General features: G+C 41.0%; 1 protein-coding gene across 5 annotated transcripts in view; it reads right to left on the reverse strand.

Moving 5' to 3' along the window:
- The window catches only part of HHIP (hedgehog interacting protein), a 104,009-nt gene that overhangs the window by 66,605 nt on the left and 13,413 nt on the right, over positions 1-23,991 (reverse strand). For all 5 annotated transcript variants that reach the window (XM_008267399.4, XM_008267400.4, XM_008267401.4 and 2 more), the window contains exon 4: positions 23,265-23,466. In XM_008267399.4, coding sequence (XP_008265621.1) covers positions 23,265-23,466 — 202 coding nt within the window. The remainder of the gene's footprint in view (positions 1-23,264; positions 23,467-23,991) is intronic.

The raw sequence follows: 23,991 nt of genomic DNA on the forward strand, positions 1-23,991 counted from the left end.
AGAAAAGCAGAGCCAGATGGCCCAAGGACCCTGTCACTCACTTGGGAGACCCAGATCGAGTTCCTGGCTCCTGGTTTTAGCCTGGCCCAGCCTTGGATTTGTGGAGAGATCTCTGTCTGTCTGTCACTCTGCATTTCAATTAAACATATAAATTTTTAAAAATAAAAATATGTATTCATTTTAAAAAGGGGGTGATGGCAAGCCTGATACAGCTGTCAAAAGGACATGAACACTATAATAGTTGATATTTTACATCTATGGATAAATGGGAAGTAATATTATTTTCATGATACATCACAAATAAATTTTCATAATTGGCAATTTTCACCAAGCATCTTTTAAGTCATTAGTTAATCAAAATATTTAGCTCATGAGAAGTTTCCATTCCTTGTTAAGGATAAATGGAAATTTTATGCATGTTAATATTTGCAAGCAATATTGTGAACAATGAAATGTCCTCATACCTCAGAAATGAACAAGTAACAGGGAGACATTTGAACATACTTAGAAAATAATCCAAGGACACAGGTCCAAAAGCCCTCAATCTTTCCTCATTCATTATCATTTCTAACACTAGAAATCTCTACCAGGATGTTTATAATTAATCATAATAAATCAACAAATAAAGAGGATATCTGGAATTTCTTCACATCCTCTGGTTCAATTACAAGAAGTCCAATAACCATTTGTTTAATGAATGAATCCATCAATTAATGATTGGCAAGCCTACAACCATGCCCCCTACATGGAGCTGAGCCTCACTACTTTTGCAGATCTACAAAGCACAGGGAAAACATTTAGTCTATTCCTACACATTTAGTAAAACCTTCAGAAAACATATTTCTCTAAACTGAATTTCACAACTCTGTCAGCTTTCTGATCAAATAGAAAGTAGCTTATAACTGTCTTCTGGTAACAGTCTCCTGGCTGGATCCCACCTGGTGCTTCCATGGGTAAAAAGTCAGTTTCACATAAAAACCTCTCCCCATGATTTGAAAAATCAAGTGGCAGAATGACCAGTAGGATAAGAGACCAAAGAGGTGAAATGAAGCAGCAGGGTCAAGTACTTTCAACTCTCTGCAAGAGCAAGTTAAACACTGCTTTTAAAATGGATTGAATGGGACCAGCACTGTGGCATAGCAGGTAATGCCGCTGCCTGCAGTGCTGGCATCCCATATGGGCTCTGGTTCGAATCCTGGCTGCTCCACTTCCTATCCAACTTTCTGTTATGGCCTGGGAAAGCAGTAGAAGATGTTCCAAGCCCTTGGGCCCGTGACCCTGCATGGAGACAGGGAAGAAGCTCCTGGCTCCTGGCTTTGGATGGGCTCAGCTCTGGCCATTGCAGCCAATTGGGGAGTGAACCAGAGGATGGAAGACCTCTCTCTCTCTCTCTCTCTCTCTCTGCCTCCCTCTCTCTGTGTGTGTGTGTAATTCTGACTTTCAAATAAAATAAATAAATCTTTTAAAAAAATAAATAGATAGATGTAACAGACAAAGGAATAATACACTCTGAGGAAAATAAGGAAATTATTTTTGTAAGGCACAGTTAAGTGCATAGGCATGTTTTTAGGCCAAAGGGACTAAAGGAAATTCTCTCTCTCTCTCTCTCTTTTTTTTTTTTTTTGTTAGACAGTGAGGGAGAGAGAGACAGAGAGAGAAATGTCTTCCTTTCTGTTGGTTCACCCCCCAAATTGCTGCTGTGGCCGGCGCACTGCGCTGATCCAAAGCCAGGAGCCAGGTGCTTCTTCCTGGTCTCCCATGCGGCTGCAGGGCCCAAGGACCTGGGCCATCCTCCACTGCCCTCCCAGGTCACAGCAGAGAGCTGGACTGGAAGAGGAGCAACCGGGACAGAATCCGGCTTCCTGACCAGGACTAGAACCCAGGGTGCCAGTGCTGCAGGCAGGGGATTAGCCAAGTGAGTCACGGCACCAGCCAAAAGGAAATTCTATCATATACTTACATAATGATTCCTATTTAAAACTCAGACATAGAAGACATCAATTAGTTGTATTTTCCACTAAAATGAAATTAACCTTTTTTGAGTGTTTATTGAATGTAGTTAGCTCTAATTTCAAGAACATGTTTAAGTGTGACAAAGGCTATTGATGAGAAAAAATGACTAACTTCAAGGTTTTTCCTAACTATTAGGGATAAAAGCACACACATTCTTGGGTAGTAAGGAATCATGCTTTTTCAAGCTTTCTCTTCATTTAAGTGAATAAACATGAACAGATTTTTAATGTGCATATGAAACACCTAGTAAAGACATATTAATAGACTCATGGGAATATTCAGAAACATCTTACATATTTCAAAGGGTAAAGAAATAATGACAATATTACACTTTAAGTAGTCTACAGCACATTAATCACACTATTATTATGACTAAAGACAAATTAAAACATGTCATCCAAGTACTTGTTTACCAAAGTTAATTAAATTGCACATAATGGAGCTCAACATCATTGGAATGAAAATGTGAACATTAGAGCCATAGGGTACAAAATACTCCAAAATTATATGTTACAAAAATACAAAACCTTATCATTAGATGTTTCATATTCCCATTTAAGCACTTTGGAGGCAACTCCCTATATACTTTGGTTATTCTTGCAGGTTTGGCTACAAACTCTACAGTGACTCACTACTAATAAATATGATTAATGGATGGAAATTAAATAGAAATTTTACAAAAGCCTTTCAAAATAAGGAGAAGAGCAAGGTTGTGTAGACATGTTTCTTATAAGGCTTCAGCTACCCATTGTCTGGGGAGATGAGCCCTTTTTTTTTTTTTTCAACTTTAGAAGTTCTGAAGTTCAGTCTTTTGGATCCTGTTTTTTCTGGTGATTCAATAATAATGCTTTGTGGTGCTTAAGTTACTGGCACATCCAATGTGAGTGAGTCTACAAGTTTTAAGCAAGAAGACGGATAAAAATAAGTAAAAAATGGGTACTATGAGGATATCAAGAAAACATCACTTAATTGGGTAGACTATACCAACTGAAAACATTAGTTGGAACCCTTTCCATCTCTTGAACTGCCCTAGAATGTCAAAGAAAAGCCTGATAATGAGAAATGTGTAGAGAAAGAAAGGCAGGAGTGAATACTGAGCATGTGGGACCTGACTCCAACTAATGAATGTCTGTTGTTTAGGCTACCCTGCATCTACTCCCTCTTGCTCTAGTCACAAAACCCCAGTTTTAACCTGGGGAGTCAGTGGCCCCTAACTCACTCACTGCCTATGCTTTGGACGCTGTCCCTGGCTCCAGGGAAGGGCAGGTGATGGAGGTCTGGCCAGTGATGGGAGCACATGCACTTAGAAGCCCAGAGTGGCCCAGGGTATGAGCAGGGCTAAGCCTGGAGTCTGAGTTCTGAGATCTCTGTTGGTACCCATAAGACAAAGTAGTTAAGCTGGTGGGATGCATGCCCAGGGCTGCTGCAGTCTGTGCCACAGAGAGAAAGCCTATGCAAGAATGAAGCCAACACAAGGAAGGGAAAGCAAAGGCAGGAGCTGTTTTGCTTTTGGATTACACCTGCCTGAACTGAAGTTCTGCTTTTCCTACAGCCTTCTCCCCTTGCACTCATGTTTCCAGCTGGTTTAAATTCAATTCTTGAGCTGCTTTGCCCTGTAGACAAGGAAAGCTCCCAAATCCTGCACAAGGGGAAACGTAGTAGTCACAGCAGCTAAGGTGACATTTGCCTTAAGAAGTCAACTGGTTACGTATGGGACTGATACATCCCCGCGGGAGAGAGGGGTGCTAGTGGAGGACATAACAGTTCTTGCTATCTAGCACAGAAATTCATAATCCCTAGTTAAGTAGATGCCAAATGCTTTATAATTGCACAGTCACCCTCTGTGGCCTCAGTTGACATGTCCAGCCTGCCCACACCCTTTTAGAACCATTTCCGCTGTAAGGCTCAGCCATCCTCAGAGGGATGAGGCTACCTTTTTTTCCCCCTGATGTCTCCCACACTTGGTTTATACTTTGATTATAGCATGTTTTCGGGGCATTTATAATTTTTCTGCTTCTTCCAGGGGCCTTCAAAAAATTCACAGAAAAGTGTATTAGGGAACAAAAAAACAACTATGCATGGATTTCAGACTTTTTTGCATCCAAATAAAGTTAGCTTTTAGTTACATTTCTTCCAGAAACTTTTCAAAGCACCCTTGTAGTTCGTCTCCCACATTTAGTTTTTTACATGTCTGTTGGATTTTTTGTCCCCTATCAAATTCTCCTCTTCTGGGACTGGCATTTTTTTTAAAGATTTATTTTATTTATTTTGAAAGTCACAGTTACAGAGAGAGAGAGAGAGACAGACAGAGAGAGAGAGATTTTCCATCTGCTGGTTCACTCCCCAAATGGCCGCAATGGCTAAGGCTGGGCCAGATCAAAGCCAGGAGCCAAAAGCTTCTTCTAGGTCTCCCATGTGGATGGAGGGGCCCAAGTACTTAGGCCATTTTCCACTGCTTTTCCCAGGCCATTAGCAGGGAGCTGGATCAGAAGTGAAGCAGCTAGGGACTTGAACTGGAGTGCATATGGGATGCCAGCATTGCAGGCAGAGGCTTTACCTGCTGAGCCACAACTCTGCCTCCAGTGGCAGGCATTTGACTTATCTAGGGATATCTGCCTCCCATATTGGAGTGTCTGGATTCAAGACCCCAATACACTCCAGATTCTGGCTTCCTGCTAATGTGCACCCTGGGAGGTAGTAGGTAATGGCCCAAATATTTGGATCCCTGCCACCCATGTAGGAGACCTGGACTGAGTTCCTGGCTCCTGACTTCCACGTGAATGGGAGCCTGGCCCAGTCTGACTTTTGTAGGCATTTAGGGAGTGAATCAGCAGATGGGAGCTCTGCTTATCTTTCTTTTTCCCTCTCTCTGCCCCTCAAGTAAATTTTGTTTTCTTTTTCTGGTCGGAGCACTCTTCTTGTGGGGAACTATCTTCCCCATTCTACATCCTGTGTTGTGGGTTGGGCTCTAGAGGCAGTGCTAGAGATGGGCTCTGTTCAGTGCATATCACATTTTACAAATGTGTCTTTTGATCGAGGTTTAATAGAAGCTGAATTGCAAGTCTCTAGACAACAATAATGTGGACCATGCTATAATGGTTTAACACCATTGAGATGCCTTCCTGTGAGATTTTTGACAAACCCAGAGCAAAGGTAAGCTCACAAACAAACAAAAACACTTAGCCATCGCAAGCAGGAGTGTACATGATGACAAACAAATGGTTTTGGCAGGATTACAATAAGCAAGCAGCCTAAGAACTGGATATCAGTGCCATGATGCATCATCAATTTTATGTTGTTGTTTCCAAATTTGTTTCAAAATTCCGAAATTGTCATTTTCTCAAGTAAAATCTTCCTAGGGTCATCAAAGAACATCTCTACATTATGCTTTACTATTATTTTCCCTCCTTTGTATTTTATAGTCTAAAAAATTATGTCCCAATATTTGCAAACTAATGTAGCCAAATAAGGGTGTTTTTTTCATCCAAATGATCCAAAGATAAACTGTCAGGGCAGCATTCTGTGATGAGTTATTTGGGAGCTCCTGACAGTTTACTCCCAGCATTAATGTCACCAATTTAATATTTTCCCCATCAGGGAAAGTTTGCTCTCAGATTGTTGACAACTCTTTCACCATTGGGTTTCTCCTGGGTGGCATTTAAGCTATATTTAAAACTTCCATCTTGTTTACATATACTCTTGAGCCAGAACCTTTGGTTTATAGGAAAGAATTTGCTGATTTCTTTCCTTCCCTGCTGAAAAATTACTGAAGTTACATTAATCGCTTCTGCGACTGCTTATTGTTGATCTCCTCAAAAGGACTGATATCAGATGGAAAGCTTAGCCTGCCTGCCTTTGCTTATGCTACAATATGAAATATAAACCAAAGAGATTATAGAAATGTTCTACGTTTGGACTATGCATTCATATATCTAGACATTGACTGATTAAATATCAGGTGTATAGGGGTGGGTGTTGTGGCACAGCAGGTTAATCTGCCTCTTTGGATACCTATATCCCATATTGGAGCCCCTGCTACTCTGACTCTGATCCAGCTCCCTCCTAAAGTACATGCTGGGAGGCAGCAGATGATGGTTCAAGTATCTGAGTCCCTGCCACCCACGCGGGAGACATGGACGGAGTTCTAGGCTTCTGGCTTTAGTCTGGCCCAGCTCTTGCTGTCATAGCATTTGGGGAGTGATCCTGTAGATGAAAGATCTCTTTCTGTCACTATGTCTTTCAAATAAATAGAAATAATAATAAACATTAAAAACTAGGTATGTAATTTTTAATCTTTAGTAACATTTCACTCAAATAGAGTTTATACATATATTAAACATATAATACACTTATTAGAAAATAAAACTGAACCATGAAATACTTTTCTTTGGAAATTAATTAGTAATATTGGCCCATTCAATGTCAGCAAAAATGAATGGGAAAAGAAAAAAAACTGGATATTCATGGGCATTCATTCATAGAAAACTACTTATTTATATAAGTAATGCCCTAATTATTAACAGAATTAATGATGCCTTTATATTTTATATTCTTTAAAAGAGAAACACAAACACATGCTCAATATTTCCTAATATTTTAGGCCTAATATATCCAAATTAGGGTAATTTTTCACCCAAAACTGAATTTAATTTAAATTCCTATGTTTGCTAATAATTGGACATTATTCCCAAATAGTACTTTTCTTACTATGGAGACAACAAAAATAATGGGCAAGATTTGTCTTAAATAACTAAATATTTTGAGAAAAAATAAATGCATTATGGCATGATATCTTCATTCATCTCTAATGGTTCTTATAAATTTTCAAGTACCACAATAAATTCACATTAGCAAAACTAGATGGGCTCCATTTTCTCCAGTGTTTTCCAAATGTCACCCAAGGCAGTCGTAATTTAATTATGATCTTTTTTCAATTCATTCTATTTCAATTCATTAAATGTTTGGTATGTAAATTAAAATGTAGAAATGCCACTTCATCTGGAAGTTAAACGATGGATGAATATGTGGTTAACACTGTCTTTTGGATATGGGAGAGGTCTCTCCTTCATAAGAAATTCAACAATGCAACTAACTGCCTCCAGAAATTTAGAATTAGAAAAGCAAAGGTTAGATAAAGTTAAAGGTCATTCCCCTAGAGGCAAAATGGAGCCAGCTCCCTACCAAGTTTCTAGCAGACCTGCTTCCCTAGGGCACACATAAAAGTAATTTACTGACAACTCACCTTACCAGGGGTCATCTGGGGCCTCAAGTTTTTTTTGGAATTCACTTTTAAGAAGCATGATTAAGTGGGGACAACTATTGGCCCTAAAGTATTTATGCTGAGAACAAATGTCTGTTAGAATTAAATTCTTTGTGTGTGGTGGTTTCAGACTTAAAAAGATGTGTGCCCTGATGAAAAGCACATATATTCTATTCACCAAATTAAATCTTAGAATGAATATTGGTTAATTGATTTATTAGGTTTAAAAAAAAATACTCCAGAAACCCAAAAAGACAACAAAGCCTAATAAAAAGGAGAATGCATTCCACAAGTAAGTGAGATCTTTTTCGATCCTTTCTAGTCTAATTTTTTTTCCTCACACTGGAGGAAAAATGCATTCACATTATTTCAGAGAAAAATGAAGATGCCATTTAAACCAAGCCAAGAAAGTTGACTTTATAAAACAGTTTTTGCAAGTAAAGCTATTTCCTGATTAAAACAAATCTCTTGCTTTCAGTTTTTTTTTTTAACACTTTGACATGAAATAGTTGGCTTCATATTAAGTGGAGATGGCTTTTGCATATTAAAAAAATTGCTAAAAGTTAAAATATGTGTGCATTGGACAAAATTAAAACAGATTATTTGACACTGTGTGTGGGATCCAGCTCTAATCTATACAGTGAATGGAAATGAAGCCGGTACTTTGAATTGCACAGCACACATCTCAGTAATAGCAGGGGATGAGGCATACAATTTCAAGGAACACCCACAATGAAAATTATTCTTTCCAAACCGAGAATTGTTTTGGAATAAGTTAGGTTAATTGGCACCAGGGGATTTCTCTCAAGGAAACACAGAGCACTGAAGTCCTTACATGTGCAAGCAAAATGATCAAGCATTGCTCTCTTTCCCTTTACCATTTTTCACATCTAATTTATTCTGTCCACAACCAAACTCATTCCTGTCAATTCAGAGGCAGGTAGAAGACAAGACAGTCCTTGGCCACATCAATGGATAGCCTGAAAGATGGATTTGTTGGATGAGGTTATTTGTTCAAAAGCCAACAACAAAGAAGAAATCCACAAAGGATATTTGGGAACATTCTACTTTTGAGAGTGAATTATGGGTACTTTCAAAGTAGGATTATTATCATTTAAATAGCCCTGACAATACTATTTCCTTATCTTCCTTCTTAGAGCTCTAAATTTGTATATTCCATTATCATCTTAACCCACTCTGACTTCAGGATACCTGGATTTTGACCTCCTAAATGTTAAATCCAAGTAGAATTATCCTCTGAAAAAGTAATCCTTTGACCACCTTTCCTTTTCCCTATATAAACGTGCATTTCCCTTGGAGGAACACATGTGTGTATATCATTCAAACAGTCTTTAGTTATGGTTACCATTTTCATGAATTAACATTTACAGTGGGCTCAAAGTGAATGCTCTTCTGTGCATTACCACAATTGATATTTTCCTGTAATTTACAACTTTCACAGGAACTCATTAAATAGCCTATGTTGTTCATGTACTGAGTTTCAAAATTTGCACTTTAAAGCTATGGTAAATAGGAGATAGAAATTTGGGAAAGCACCACATGTAAAAATGCTTACGATTAATAAGAAACAGTTCTAAATATTCCTCCACTGAACATGGAAAGTGACAAATCTCTCGGAACTACTGACCTCTTGTTTTATAGGTGAGAACACAGAGGTTCATGTGGTGAAATGCTTGGCTTATCGGCACAAAGCACACCCAAAGCAGAGGTGCTATGTGAAGTCAGCATTGACTGTATTTCTGCTTCAGCCTTGCCCTTCCCAGTCTGCTCTCAGTACGGCTGCTGTTGATCGTTTGAAAAGTCTGAGGTGGCCACTGGCTTAATGGTTAAGTTGCTGGTCAAGAGGACTGCACCCCACATCCGAGTGCTTGGATTCAAAAACCAGTCCCAGCTCTTGACGCCAGCTTCTGCAGTCCCTGGAAGACAGGACTGATGGTACCAGGAATTGGGTTCTTCCACCCACATGGAGACTTGGATGGTGTTCCAGGCTCTTGGCTTCGGCCTGACCCAATTCTGACTTTTGCAGGCATTTGAGGAGTGAACGCAAGGGAGTTCCCTCTCTATTTCTCTCTTTCTGCCTCTCAAATAAATACATTAATTAAAAAAATAAAAACTTTGTCAGACCATGTGACTGTTCTGCTGAAAATCCCGGACGCTTCCCGCGGTCTCACTCAGAGCACAGCAGGACCCTCCGAGGTGCATCTCCCAACCTGCCTCACACTGCCGCTCTGCCTGCCATCTCGGCCCTTGCTCTCCTTCCCTCAGCACCAGAGTGGCCCTGCCCAGCACACCTTGCACCTTCCATTGAGAAGTCACCTTCACAAGTGCACCTTCCCCTTGCAACCTGTAGCTGAAAAATCACTGCCTTCTTATTCTTGCAAATTCAAGACTTCATCTTGCCGCTGACTGAATCCTGAAGTCACACTGCACGCCGAGTTACTGTAGCTTTGAAAGGAGCTGGAGCAATGACGATCCTAAAGAAAGCTGAGCACACCTATTTGTCAGTCCCCTGAGATCCAGGGGGCTCTCCGCCTGTGGGGAATGCAGACTGGGTTTCTATAGCATCACAAAGAGAAAAAGATCAGGATAGGGCAAAGAAAGCTCCACACTCCACGAACATGGGCAAGCATGGAAAGTCATTGCATGCCCGAATCATGCTCACCTCCTCTCTTGACCATAATTCTCTTGGGAGTGCTGGGAGCCTGCATGACTTTCCATTTGTACAGAATTTTAGAGCCAATGGAGATCTAAGGCATCACTTGGCCTAGGCCCCTGGCTTCAAAGATGAGGACATGCAGATTCCAGAAGGTGCACTAGATTGTTCCAAGTCACAGAGACACTCGGTGGCCAAACTGGTGCCCCGGTCAATGCAGTGGATGAGTGCCACAGACAGGCAGCGATGCGCCCCTTGACGGCCACAAGATATTACAGGAATGTGACTGAATAGGGATTGAAGGCGTGGACAACTGGTGCTGTCAAGAGAAGTTTCACTTTGGTTATCCCTAATAATGAACTCCTCCTAAGGAAAGCTGTCCACCCAGTCAGCTGAAGAAGAGTTTCATTTTTGGATTTGTTTATTTGCTGTTTGTTCTTAAGTTTTCTATGCATGAATGGTTAATCAAAGCCAAAATCTTAAAACAACAAAACCCTCTTTGGCTAAGGAGACATTGTCGATAGGTTGTAATTAAGAAGAGGATGCCAGTAAGGAACTCTGCCAACTGTTGGGTAAAGCACTTGGGTGGCGCTAGCCCCAAGCCTGCAGGTCACAGAGTCCTAACTGCGATCAGCCCCCGGGGGATATACGCAGAAACCGTGGGTGTAAACACGTTATTAACATCAGGGGGACCCCACATCTCCCAAATCCCTGGAGATTTAAACAGCCCTTTAATGGTAACAAGGAAAACCCCTGACTGGGAAAGAGTGAGCACCGTGGTCTCGGGCAGTAATGGATAACTTATGACAGATGTTTGGTGACCTGTGTGTGCAGGGCAGTCGGCTCGAGTTCTGCTTTACTTTTCCTCAACAGGTGTGCTCACAGCCATCCACAATGATGCTGGCATGGTGGGGACCTCATCAGCCGAGCTCTCACAGAAAGCCTCAGAATTGAATGGGAATTCGATTTGGTTATCTTTTTAGCCTCTTTAGAGCAGGGCTTGCCTACTCTTCTTTAGAACCTCAAGCATCGTCCATTCATACTGTCTGCACCATTTATTTATGGAATGCTGAGGAGTTTCAAACTGTTGGGTAAGGGTTCTTGCGGAACAAATGTGTTTTCTCTCTCTAGAAATAGCCTGGGGACAGATGTCATTTCACTGAAGTTTGTGATCCATTTGGCTCAGAGGTGCTTTAGGATAAGAGGTAGGTTTACTATCGGCTTCTTAGAATTTTTTTAAACGTAAATAACTGAACTGTCCTTAAAGAGAATATCAGAATATTAGATATGTAAGTATTTGAAGAGAATATCCTTAAGAATTTTGTGGGCATACACGATGTGAACATTCTTTTTCACAAGATTTTATTTTTGTGTTAGCTGCTAGCTCCTGGATTCCTTTCTATAGTCAAGTAATTCCAACTGCTAGCAATAACAGAATTAGTTTAGAGCAAAATCACTTTTGTTCTCTTTTTATGTTCTTGCCCTGATGCATATAGGTGTGAGAGTAATTAGCACATATTTTAAATAAATTACTATTTTCAGTGATTTCAAGTTGAGGCCTGCACAATATTTAAGTGGATGAATTTAAAATTAAACTGTGTATGGTTCGCTCAGAAAGTTACTAGATAAAAGGATTCAAATCTTACCTTCCTTTTTATGGTAATTCCTGAGCCTTTGTGACCACAGGGGTGTTACACAGTCATGCTGAGGTGGACATTTACATGATTTAGGAAATAAACAGTTCTCAAATTTTTCTCCTGATAACACAACAGTAAGGTCTCAATAAATGGCATCTTATTTTTTCAAAGCATATTTTGACTGAAAAGTTCAAAAGATGCTTTTAATTTCTAGCCTACAATCCAATTTGGATCATTTTGATATGATAGTTTCAACACAATCCCAGACTTTAAAATAACTGGATTTCCTAGATATATGTTAATAGAACTAATACTACCAACAAATACATTAAAATGTAATATAGTGGTTAATGTATTTTGTGTATATGTTTATGGCATGAATGTATTTATTTTATAGATGTAAAGATGAAAGATGTCTGTTAAGAGCAATATGCTGTATTTAAAAATTCCAAAGTTGGTTAGAGGAGATTCTCTATAAAACGCTGGGTTAGTGTGTTAGGAGAGGGCCTACTGTATCTGAGCTCTCAGAGGCAGGAGTTGAGGCAATTCCATTTCCGTTCTCACACCTGATCTTCGCACATTTCATTGCTAAGCAAACTGATATGTGCTGCTACTGTTTAACCTCAAAGACTTCTTTTTAAAGTTCTTTCCTTTTGACTTCATGGTACGTTTTACTGATCGGCTTTTTAAAAGATAACCTGTTGAGTAATGCACTCTCTGTAATATGACGTTACGTATTCCCTTTATAGCAATTTCCCCAACTGCCCCCTTCCCACTCCTGCCATCTAAATCTGTGCTTTGAGCAATGGTTGCTGGTGGGCAGAAATATGTGCCTTCTTAGTTTTCAGTCCCAGTATATTTCCTTTGCAAATCCTACAATTTATTAACTCTATGGCAGATTGACACAAACCACATTCCAAAATAAACACACAAAAAGACCTACATTACTATAATATCCAGGTTGAGAATAACTACTAGAAAAGCAAGGGAATTCTGGTGAGAGGTTGCTGCCACGCTCACGGGCCAGCTGCTTTGCGCTTAATCATTATTAGACACGTGCTCCGAGAGGCTCAGAACTGGGGCTACTGTACAACGAGGTGATGCTATGAAAATGTAGGTGATGTTTTCCTCTTATGATACATTTAAAGAAAAAACACGTATTGTAGGTTTATCTTTTGGAGGTAAAGAAAACTCCCCTACACGCACCAATCTAACTTTGTATCCACAGGACTGCCACATAGCTTTGGTGCAACTACTAAAATCATCACAAATTTTCTGGAAGTTATCAAACACCAGATAAATAAATAAATAAATAAATACCAGGGAGTGGAGTTAACAGTGGTCACTAAGTTTGTGAGTTATGCCAGGGGCTGGGCAAATTTTCCTCTCCTGTCTCCTTTGAGTGTTAGCGTGAGAGATGATGGTAACAGATAAGGTTTACAAAGCACTTTACATTTGTGTGAGATCAGGGACAAATCTTTTATTATCTCCATTTAGCAGATGATGGAACTAAACCCAGAGAGGTTAAATGAGTTGTCCAGGACCAACCAGCCCATGGTGCAGATGCGGCAAGCAGCACCAGGGCTGTGTGCTTGCTTCCAGCAGCTGGTCCCCCTGCCTCTGCACTAAGCATGCTCACACCTACCATCCCCACTCACTGTTTATTGACCTTGTTCACAGCCTTTCCTCTCAGGCAGTGCTGCCCTTCAAAGGTGACTGACAGCGCAGCATCACACAATCTGCATTTGTAGTCTGGCTCTGGTACTTGCTAGCAGTGACATCTCGGGCAGTTCCCTTAATTTCTGGACCTCGGTCTCTTTATCTGTGAGATGGGATGGTAATAACTACCTCACAGGGTTACTGTAGGGATTACAGAGGTAGTTTGTGCAATGACTTTGCAAAGTAAGTGCTTAAAAAATGGTAACTATGATTAATAGAAAGAAGACCATCGTATCATTGCTAGCAACATGGCTTATCGGGTTGGGTTGTATACCTGACATTTGCTAAGAAGGTTCTCAGTACACACACATGGGGAGTGGGGAGGAAGGGGGCGGGGGAAGAGACTACAAGAAAAGCTACTGAATATCTTTAAGAGGGAGCATCACACTATCCTCCACCATTTAGAGAGCTTTGTGGTGCCCCATAACTTTCTCCATGAGGCCAACACAGCTACTAAAGAGCCATGCCAGCTGCGGTCATGGTGGTCTTTGCTTCTTATAATCGGAGATAGGCTGAAGTAGAGAGAGGTGCTTTCTAAAGATGCCTGAGACTTCTCCTAGGGTCCAGATTTCTTGTTTTTCTACTTGTTCTATGAAATGATTACCATATGATCTCTTAGATTTATAGCCTCTATTTCCTTTGCCCTTCAAGTCTTAAGCAAATATAAACACACGAATGTAAGAACTTTCCTCACCTCATCCCTGACTTATGGGACCTAAAATGTAAGAGAAGGCTGGCTTTTCTCCGCTCAACAGGAGACAATGCACATGTGGGCCATTTCGTTTCTGCTTTAGTAAAAAACAGGATGAAAATAATCTATAAAGTGGTCTAAACTGGCCTAAATCATATATATATGTGTGTGTATATATATATATATATTTATATATACAAACTTCTATTTTTAAAAAGTTTTAACATTAGAATAGCAAATTCAAAAATAATGAAAGTGCACTGGAAGACAGAACTAATTTAATGAAGCAAAAAATTATACTGAGATCATTTCCCATGATCTGTTGAGTGTCCCTTATCTGAAAGACTTGAAACCAGTAGTGTTTCAGATCTCAGATTTTTTTTGCATTTTGGAATTTTTGCATATATATGATGAGATATCTTGGGGGAGGGGACCCCAGCCTAAAAATGAAATTTATTTATGTTTCATATATACCTTACATACATAGTATAAAGGTAATGTTATATTTTCAATAATTTTATCCAAGAAGCAAAGTTACTTGATGCGAAATTTCCAACTTGTAGCATCACACTGGTAAACAAAAAGTTTTGGATTTTGGAGCATTTGGCATTTCAGATATTCAGATTAAGATGCTCAACCTGGGGCCGGTGCTGTGGCTCAGCGGGTTAACTCCCTGGCCTGCAGTACTGGCATCCCATATGGGCACCAGTTCTAGTCCCGGTTGCTCCACTTCCCATCCAGCTCTCTGCTATGGCCTGGGAAAGCAGTAGAAGATGGCCCTAGCCCTTGGGTCCCTGCACCCACGTGGGAGACCAGGAAGAAGCACCTGGCTCCTGACTTTGGTTCGGCGCAGCTCTGGCCATTGTGGCCAACTGGGGAGTGAACCAGCGGATGGAAGACTTCTCTCTCTCTCTGCCCCTCCTCTCTGTGTAACTCAGACTTTCAAATAAAGTAATAAATAAATCTTTAAAAAAAAAGATGCTCAACCTGTACTAAGGGATTTTTTTCTTATGGCATTCATAGTAGGTAAAATGAGATGATGGTTTTCACAGGGCAGAGACCATTTTGATGTAAAACATCAGCCATACTTCATAATATAAAGACAGGTTCGAAGTCATGTCATTACTACCCTGATATTAAAAAAAATCATCACTATAAAAATTTTTACTTACAAACCTACATTTTGTTTACATTTTAACTGGACAGTTTGGAACTGGTATTTTAAATGACAGAAAAAGAAGTGCATTTAAGTTTTTAAAAAGAATTCTATCACTTTTTTAATAAATTTATTTGATGTTTACTTGAACCACTACAATCACTCTCTTTTAGATGATGTTCAATAACTTCAAAGCAGTAATCTGGGGGACAGCATTGTGTTGTAGCAGTAAAGCAACTACCTGTGAAACCAACATCCCATACAGGCACTTGTTTGAGTCCTGGCTGCTCCGCTTCCTGATAATGTGCCTGGGAAAGCAATGGAAGTTGATCCAAGTGCTTAGGCCCTGGCACCCATGTGGGAGACCTGGATGAAGCTCCTGGATGACTTCAGACCAGTCCAGCTCCAACCATTGTGGCCACTTGAGGAGTGAACCAATGGATGAATGACCTGTCTTTCCCTTTCTCTGTCTCTAAAACTCTGCCTTTCAAATGAGTAAATAAATGTTAAAAAAAAAAAAGAGCAATAATTAGTAAGTCAGAAACTTTTAAAATGTCATGCAGTACACAAAAACATTTCAAAATGGTATTTTTCTACTGTACTATTTGTAGTTTATTCATTTATTTTTTTATTTGTTTGAAAGGCAGAAGGACAGGAAAAAAAAAAAAAAAGAGAAAGAGATCCATCTTCCATTTACTGGTTCACTACTCAAATGCCTGCAACAGCCAGGGCTGAGCCAGAATGAAGGCAGGAGCTGGGAACTCCATCTGGGTCTCCCACGAGGGTGGTAGGTACCCGAGTACCAGAGCCATCATCTGCTGTCTCCCAGTGTGCACATTAGCAGAAAGGTGGATGGGAGGCAGAGGAGGTGGGACTTGAACCGGCATTATGATAATGGGATATGGGCATTCCAAGCAGCAGCTCAACCCACAGTGTCACAGTGCCTGCCCCTATTGTAATTATTTTAAAAATATAATGCATGGCAGGCATTTGGCCTAGTGGTTAAGACTTTGGGTAGGACATCCATGTCCCACATTGGAGTACCTGAGTTCAATACCTGACTCTGGCTTTTGATTCCAGTTTCCTGCTAATGCAGACCCTGAGAGGCAATGATGTTGGGTCAAGTAATTGGGTTCCTGCACCCAATGTAGAAAACACAGATTGAATTCTGAGCTCCTGCCTTTGACCTTGGCTCAACCTGGCCATAGCAGGTATTTGGAGAATGAACCAGTGAATGGGAAATCTGTCTGACTCTCCCTCTTTGTCTCTCAAATTTGGAAATGACAAGAAGAAATACAACATGCTGCTTTCTTTCATCTGCACATGTGCTTTCTTCTAACTTAAGGCAAACCTAAATGTCGCGTTCTGACAATTTTCCTGTGGAAGCATTTGGCTACATCACCTGAGCATCACAATATGTATATGCATGCTACATTTCCAGTTTTACTTCTGAAAAGTCAGTGGCTTCTCAAGTCTCTGACAACATTTAAAGACATAGAACGGCAATCCCAGTGGGCTAATGAGCACTTGGATTTCAGTAGACTTTTGATGCTCATAATTATGTGTGTGATTTACAAGCACGGGGAATCAGAGACTGCCCGGTGGGGGCTGCCCTGGAGGACCCTGTGGCCTCTCCCACATGCTCCTGACCCCGGGCAACGATGGCTGTCTTTTTTTTTTTTTTTTTTTTTTTTTTTTTGACAGACAGAATGGATAGTGAGAGAGAGAGAGAGAGAGAAAGGTCTTCCCTTTGCCGTTGGTTCACCCTCCAATGGCCGCCACGGCTGGGGCCATCCTCCACTGTCTTCCCGGGCCACAGCAGAGAGCTGCCCTGGAAGAGGGGCAACTGGGAAAGAATCTGGCGCCCCGACCGGGACTAGAACCCGGTGTGCCAGCGCCGCTAGGTGGAGGATTAGCCTATTGAGCCGCGGCGCCGGCCAGATGGCTGTCTTTCAAAAGCGCTGCCTCAATGGATTTAGTCACCTGGACAATCAGCAACTTTCAGCCTCATGTCCTTTCCTCCCCTGGTAGCAGAACTGCTTCCAAAAGCATCTTTTGAAGTAAGGATCCAGGCAGACAGAGAGGGACAGGAGGCCAGTGACACTTGCTTGGTTGATGGACCAGTCTTTCAGCTTTGCCTGCTGCATGCTGTAAGCCGAAGGCTGTGGAGGCTTCGAGCTTCTCTGTCCTCTGGCTGCACAGGAAAACCAAGTGGTCAAGAACAATGCTTGAGAGTCTCCTGGAGGGGCTGCCTGTAGGTGACAGGTGCAGGCTTGCCCTCTTGGCACACATGCAAAGCTAAGGCCGACCTTTGGATCACTGGTAGTCAGAGGCACCTGGTGGAATTACAAGCAAGTACCTTCTAGTGTTCTTGGTATTTTGCACTAGGGTTTAAAGATGTAGTGGCAAACTACATATTTTAGAAACAGGAACAGCCGGTGCTGCGGCTCACTTGGCTAATCCTCCACCTGTGGCGCCAGCACCCTGGGTTCTAGTCCCGGTTGGGGCGCCAGATTCTGTCCCGGTCACTCCTCTTCCAGTCCAGCTCTCTGCTGTGGCCTTGGAAGGCAGTGGAAGATGGCCCAAGTGCTTGGACCCTGCACCCGCATGGGAGACCAGGAGGAAGCACCTGGCTCCTGGCTTCAGATCGGCGCAGTGCGCCGGCCGTAGTGGCCATTTGGAGGGTACGCCAACGGAAGGAAGACCTTTCTCTCTGTCTCTCTCTGTCTAACTCTGCCTGTCAAAAAAAAAAAAAAAAAGGAACAATAATTTTGCCAAATATCAGAGCAGCAGATTCCAAAATCAAACAAAAAGGGGGGGGGGGGACAAGCAAAGCCATTTCCCAATTAGAATTAGTTATTGAGATTTTAAAATAACATTTTTGAAACTTTCTATCAGGTGTCTCACATGCTGCCCGGGTTATCCCCTACCCTCACTCAAATCAGACAAATACCTACGTGTAAGTCAAATCAAAAACAAAGGGTACAGTGGGTCGAGTCCTGTGCTCTCAGTGTCCACGGCAGGAACAGGACTTGGGTGTAGACTGAGAGAACGACTCCCATTCTTTGTATAAGTGACCCAGAGGTTTGGCTCAATCTATAGCAGTAGTTTTCAAATTGGCTACATGATAAAATTACCTGGGGAACCTTTAAAAGCATGCCTACGCCAGGTCCTAAGCCCAGATATTTTGATCTAATTTGGTATGAGAATATTTAAAATATGCCAAGTGATTATGAACTTCAGAACCACTGGTCAGTCTGTCATTCCCAAGAACTGCAAGGGATGAAGCTGGCTGTAACCCTTGCAGAAGCTCTGACTCGGAATCCAGATACAGGCATAACTGCAGGATCTCAAGTCACCCAGGACTTAAGAGAAACATTCACCCTGGAGATAATATAGTTTTTATAATTTTCCCCTTTTACATTAAACGGTAGCAACAACAACAGTGTATGCACACACACACAAAGTGAAGATTTTGAAGTCTACTCACCAGCCTGACCTTTGGGCTGCTCTTCAGTGTCAGTACTAGTGATTAGCTTACTCAGTGCACTATCATCAAAGATCTATCAAATCACTGCATGCTTTTAAAATATATTTCTGCTTTCTTCTTCTTCTTCTTTGACAGGGAGAGTGGACAGGGAGAGAGAGAGACAGAGAGAAAGGTCTTCCTTTGCCGTTGGTTCACCCTCCAGTGGCCGCCATGGCCGGCACGCTGCGGCCGGCGCACCACGCTGATCTGATGGCAGGAGCCAGGTGCTTCTCCTGGTCTCCCATGGGGTGCAGGGCCCAAGCACTTGGGCCATCCTCCACTGCACTCCTGGGCCACAGCAGAGAGCTGGCCTGGAAGAGAGGCAACTGGGACTAGAACCCGTGTGCCAGTGCTGCAAGGCGGAGGATTAGCCTATTGAGCCGTGGCGCCGGCTCTTTCTTCTTTAATTTCAACTTTACAACTAGAAATATCCTCTAGCAAGAAGAAGTCAGTTCTTGGGGCTGCACTGAGGCAAAGTAAGCTAAGCTCCTGCCTGCAGCACTGGCTCCCATATGGGCACTGGTTCATGCCCGACTGCTCTTTTGATCCAGCTCCCTGCTTATGGGCTGGGAAAGTGCTTTGACCCCTGCACCTGTATGGGAGATCCAGCAGTGCCTGGATCAAACCAGCTCTGGCAGTTGCGGTCATTTGGGGAGTGAACCAGCAGATGGAAGACCTTTTTCTTTATCTATTCCTCTGTCTATAACTCTGCCTCTAAAATAAATAAATAAATCTTAAAAAAAAAAGTCTTGAGCTTGTGCTTCTGCATGTTTGCAGATAAACTTTGTTCTGTGAAGAGTACAAATTAAGCCTTACAAAAATAAGACATCACTTTTTTTTTTTTTTAACTTCAGTCAGGACCCACTTAGGAAAGCACTGACCAAGTTCTGTAGTGGCTGGCTGTTTGCCGATGGCATCCCTGGGGAGCAGTCCTAACCATGAAGGCTGGTCGAAGTTGAAAGAGACCCCCCATGCTAGCTAGCTCCTTGCCACATTGTCAGCCTTTACCATGGTCAGAAATCACAGCCAGTTCTTAACTGACGATTAGCAGAAAAGGAATCCAGGTTCCCTGGTGCTATGGCCAGCACCAGCTTTCAAAAACCCTTATAATCAGGAATTCCTCTTTATGTCTGATTTAATTTGCTCCTACTTCATTAATTATTATCATGGGCAGGTGGGGTTCCACTGTGGTTTGTATCATTTCCATTTCACACATGTGGAGGTTGGGGTCAGTTATGTATTATTAATTCTGTGATCTGAGTATGGCAATCAGTACTTTGGTCTGTTAAACAGTTTTACGCTATTAGTATTTTAAAGCAAAGACAAGAAGTGACAGGGACGGTGATTTATGAAAATTGTTATTTGCACCATTTATGTAAAATGATCGGTGACAAACACAGAATTTTGCCCTGAACACATTAACTATTCCTCTATCAAAGAAACCAAAAAGAAAAAAAAAAAAAAAAAAAAAAAAAGACTGCAAAATAACTGTGTAAAAGGTTTTCATCTCCTGACTCTCTGAGGGGCATATCGCCGAAGTCAACCATCTCAATTCCCAAGCCCCTTGTGAATGTGCTGGCAACTACTTCCTGAAGCCAACAGCAGCCTCTTCCAACACATCCGCCCCTGGAGTTCCATGCAGACTGAGAAAAGGCCACCTGCTGCATCACACGCTTGATTAGTCCCTCAAAGCACTCCAATATCCCAGTGACAGAATCTCATCTGATTGACATCGCTAGTGGCCAAACACCAAGGGGATGTGCTATTGCGTTTTAAGATATATCCTATCAGTTCTCTAGAATAATGGCGTTGGATGCTTATGTTAAGTCCCAGAAGCCCTAGAACTCTTCTGGGGAGGAGGGCCGTATCCTGCAAGTTTGCTCATGAGTTTGGCCAAGTTCTGCACTGATGTGAGAGGCCCACAAAGCACTGCAGCACCACCACACTGCTACACCCTGGCATGCGACACTTCATTGCATGACGAAATGTCTGCCTGTCAGAACGGTGTCCCAAGGAATGGGTGTCAATTGCAACGGAGGCCTTGAAGTAACCCTGATTTAAATGGCATTTTTTGCCCTAATTTAAGAGGCAATGAAACTGAAGTAGAAAAAAGAAATGCAGTTGTTTGCTTCTTACAGCAAATTTTCCCACTACACGGATCCCTTTTTACATCTAGATTTCATCACACATCTTTTTTTTTTTTTTGACAGGCAGAGTGGAGAGTGAGAAAGAGAGACAGAGAGAAAGGTCTTCCTTTGCCGTTGGTTCACCCTCCAATGGCCGCTGCGGCCAGCGTGCTGCGGCCGGCGCACCGCGCTGATCCGATGGCAGGAGCCAGGTGCTTCTCCTGGTCTCCCTTGGGGTGCAGGGCCCAAGTACTTGGGCCATCCTCCACTGCACTCCCTGGCCACAGCAGAGAGCTGGCCTGGAAGAGGGGCAACCGGGACAGAATCCGGTGCCCCGGCCGGGACTAGAACCCGGTATGCCGGCACCGCAAGGCGGAGGATTAGCCTAGTGAGCCGCGGCGCCGGCCGTCACACATCTTTTTAATACCAATATATTTACTCAAATAATATATGAAAACTATAGATTATTCTTTCAGATATTTGAAAATACATTTTAGAGCAAATTGGCAATATGAGCCATAGTGTATATCCTGCAACTCAGTAATATTTTTCTGTGAATGAATATTAAATAAGTCATCTATGATCAGGTTAAACAATACATCCTTGAAAATGATAAATAACAATTTTGATAGTGGAAAAAAATACTGGAGTCATCTCGAATGTCCTATAATGGAAATGGAACACCCAAAAGAGACAGAAACTAAGGTTTTGAGAAAAGCTTTCATAACTGAGAAAATTTTATGAGATATTATTAAGTGACAAAAGACGGCTAAAATGATGTATGCATGATTTCAGATTTTAATTTTATTGTAAAGTTTCTTAGGAAAAAAGCTAAAAAGCATAATCTTTGTCACATTTTCACATTTATTGATGAGGAGCTGTATTACCCACAGTAAAGAAAAATTCTTTTAATTTTCATTTCAAAATTGAAAGAAATATATCAAAATGTTAATAGTGGTTTTCTTTAATTGATGAGATTACAGATGATGGCTTTAAAAATATTGTCCTCAATTTTCTCTTTTTAGAGAGGACAGCTTCAACTCTGCTAGGAAGAAAACATCACCCCTGGTGAGCAGTGCACTTGTCACTGCACCTTGCTTCTCCGCTCTTTCATCACACTGGCAGTGAGTGAGCAGGCACATTCACCACACACAAGGGATCTTCCAAAAGTTCACAGAAATGTGTGTTATAAAAAATTATTCATGGATTTCAAAATGCTTTTGGCACCAAATTACACTTAGCTTTCAGTTCAAATTTCTATGAATTTCTGAGGTCCTTTCATAATTCTTCACACTGATGTGCAAAACAGTAATACTTCATTTAAAAAGAGACTTTTGATCATTGGCTAGGAATTCTAATGAAAAGTTTTACTCGGAGAAAGTTGACACTACTGAGTTCAAAAGATTTTCCAAATGACCCTGTGTCTTAGTGTCTAAGTTATTTTCCTTGAAAGGTTTACTTCCTTCTGCAGTGTGTCTTGGGGAATGCCATCACACCATGAGCTTGAGGTGACGCGGTTCCAATTATTTAGCACCACCTGTATCCTCACTCACTCACTCTAATTGTTTTCCCTGGTGGGTACTGAATTGCTATCAGGAATACAGCTATATTTTTTCTGATATGTTTCTTCAGGTTTTGGTGTTCTCACCTTTGAGCAGAGCACAGCAAACAAGAAGGAATTCATTTCTATGTGAGTGGAATCCTCCTTTGGTGTTTTCTTCCAGTTAAGAAATGAAAAGGATGACCAGTTCTTCCCAAACCATACTATTAATTTGTTTCAGTCTAAAATAGTCATGAGCTGTTAAATGAGCCTCCATTTAAAAATGCCACAAATTACTTTTTTATACTTCAGTGTTGCCAATATTGTAGCATTTTACTCTTGTGGAATGCACTTTACATTGTTATTTATATACCTAGTATATTGGACATGAGAATTCAAATTAGAGAAATGGACAAGAATAGACATGTGATAAATGGCTAACAGATAAAAATATATGACTTACCTGTAAAAACATTGTACAAGGAAGTCATAAGTGGCGTTTTTTTTAAAGACAGAGACTCAAAAACAGATACAGTAAAAGAATAATTTGCAATGACCAAAATAACCCAAAGACCTTCTTGTTTATACTAGCAAATGCTGTTATACAGTCCTAAGTACTGGGCCCATTAATAATAATATTTAAACATGTACTTTATAAAGCCAAAAAGTAGTTTAAATGTGAAAATTACATAGGGAAGTATGTCAAAATACCCATCTGATTGCATTGCTCAATAGTCAGCAAAAAACAAATGTAAATTCGCTGCCTTCAGTTGCCATCAATATTGTTCACTTATGTGGCCTCCTTGTTTTTGCCTTCAATATTTTTTTCATTCCAAGGAAATATTATCAGAGAGAAGCATAACACTAAAATGAGATGAACATAGCCAGAGCAAAGATAAATAAAATATAAAAAGCCAACCTTTATTCCACTTTGAACAAGTTTGTGAATGTCCAAATAAGGCTCCTTGAAAATGTCTCCTTCAGGGGTAAGTATCTTCACGTAGCCTTCCCTTTCCAGAATGAAGAGGCGGTGCGAGCCGTCCCCGCTGTGCAGGGCACCAACAGGCTGCCGCAGCCCGCTCACAACCTCCTGAATGCAGAAGCAGTTGTGTTTGTGCTTTCTAGACAAATGAAAGAAAATTGGTAAGTTTTTCTATGAAGGTGGTATGGGATGCAGTCAGCATCCTTTCCAAAATGTAATTCCTCTAGGAATCATATATGCAGATATGCATTAATATTAGATATATCACATATATTATCTACGTTAATATAATTCCTTTTGAGACTCGTGAGTGATGGTAACCCAATGGCCACAATACGGCACTTGTAAGTGATTCTCTTAAACTCTCTTCAATGAGAAACAACAAATCAGTCTTCTATCAGAAAGTAAAACGAGAATCAAAACATGTATTTTAACGTTTCATTATCTCATTATCTCATCTTTCACTAACTATAATTAAAATTAGCTCTTACTCACAATAATTAAATCTTGCAAAAAGGCACTCAGAGAGAAAGTTCTAAGATCTATTTATAAAAATCGGATCTGCTAATAATAATAGTGCTGAGTATTCCCACAGCCCCATAAGCTAAAACAATCATAAAATTCAAGTTTAAAACTATTCCCATAAAATTCAGATGAGTCACAG

This window comes from Oryctolagus cuniculus, chromosome 8, assembly GCF_964237555.1.
Source record: "Oryctolagus cuniculus chromosome 8, mOryCun1.1, whole genome shotgun sequence".
NCBI classification, from domain to species: Eukaryota; Metazoa; Chordata; class Mammalia; order Lagomorpha; family Leporidae; genus Oryctolagus; species Oryctolagus cuniculus.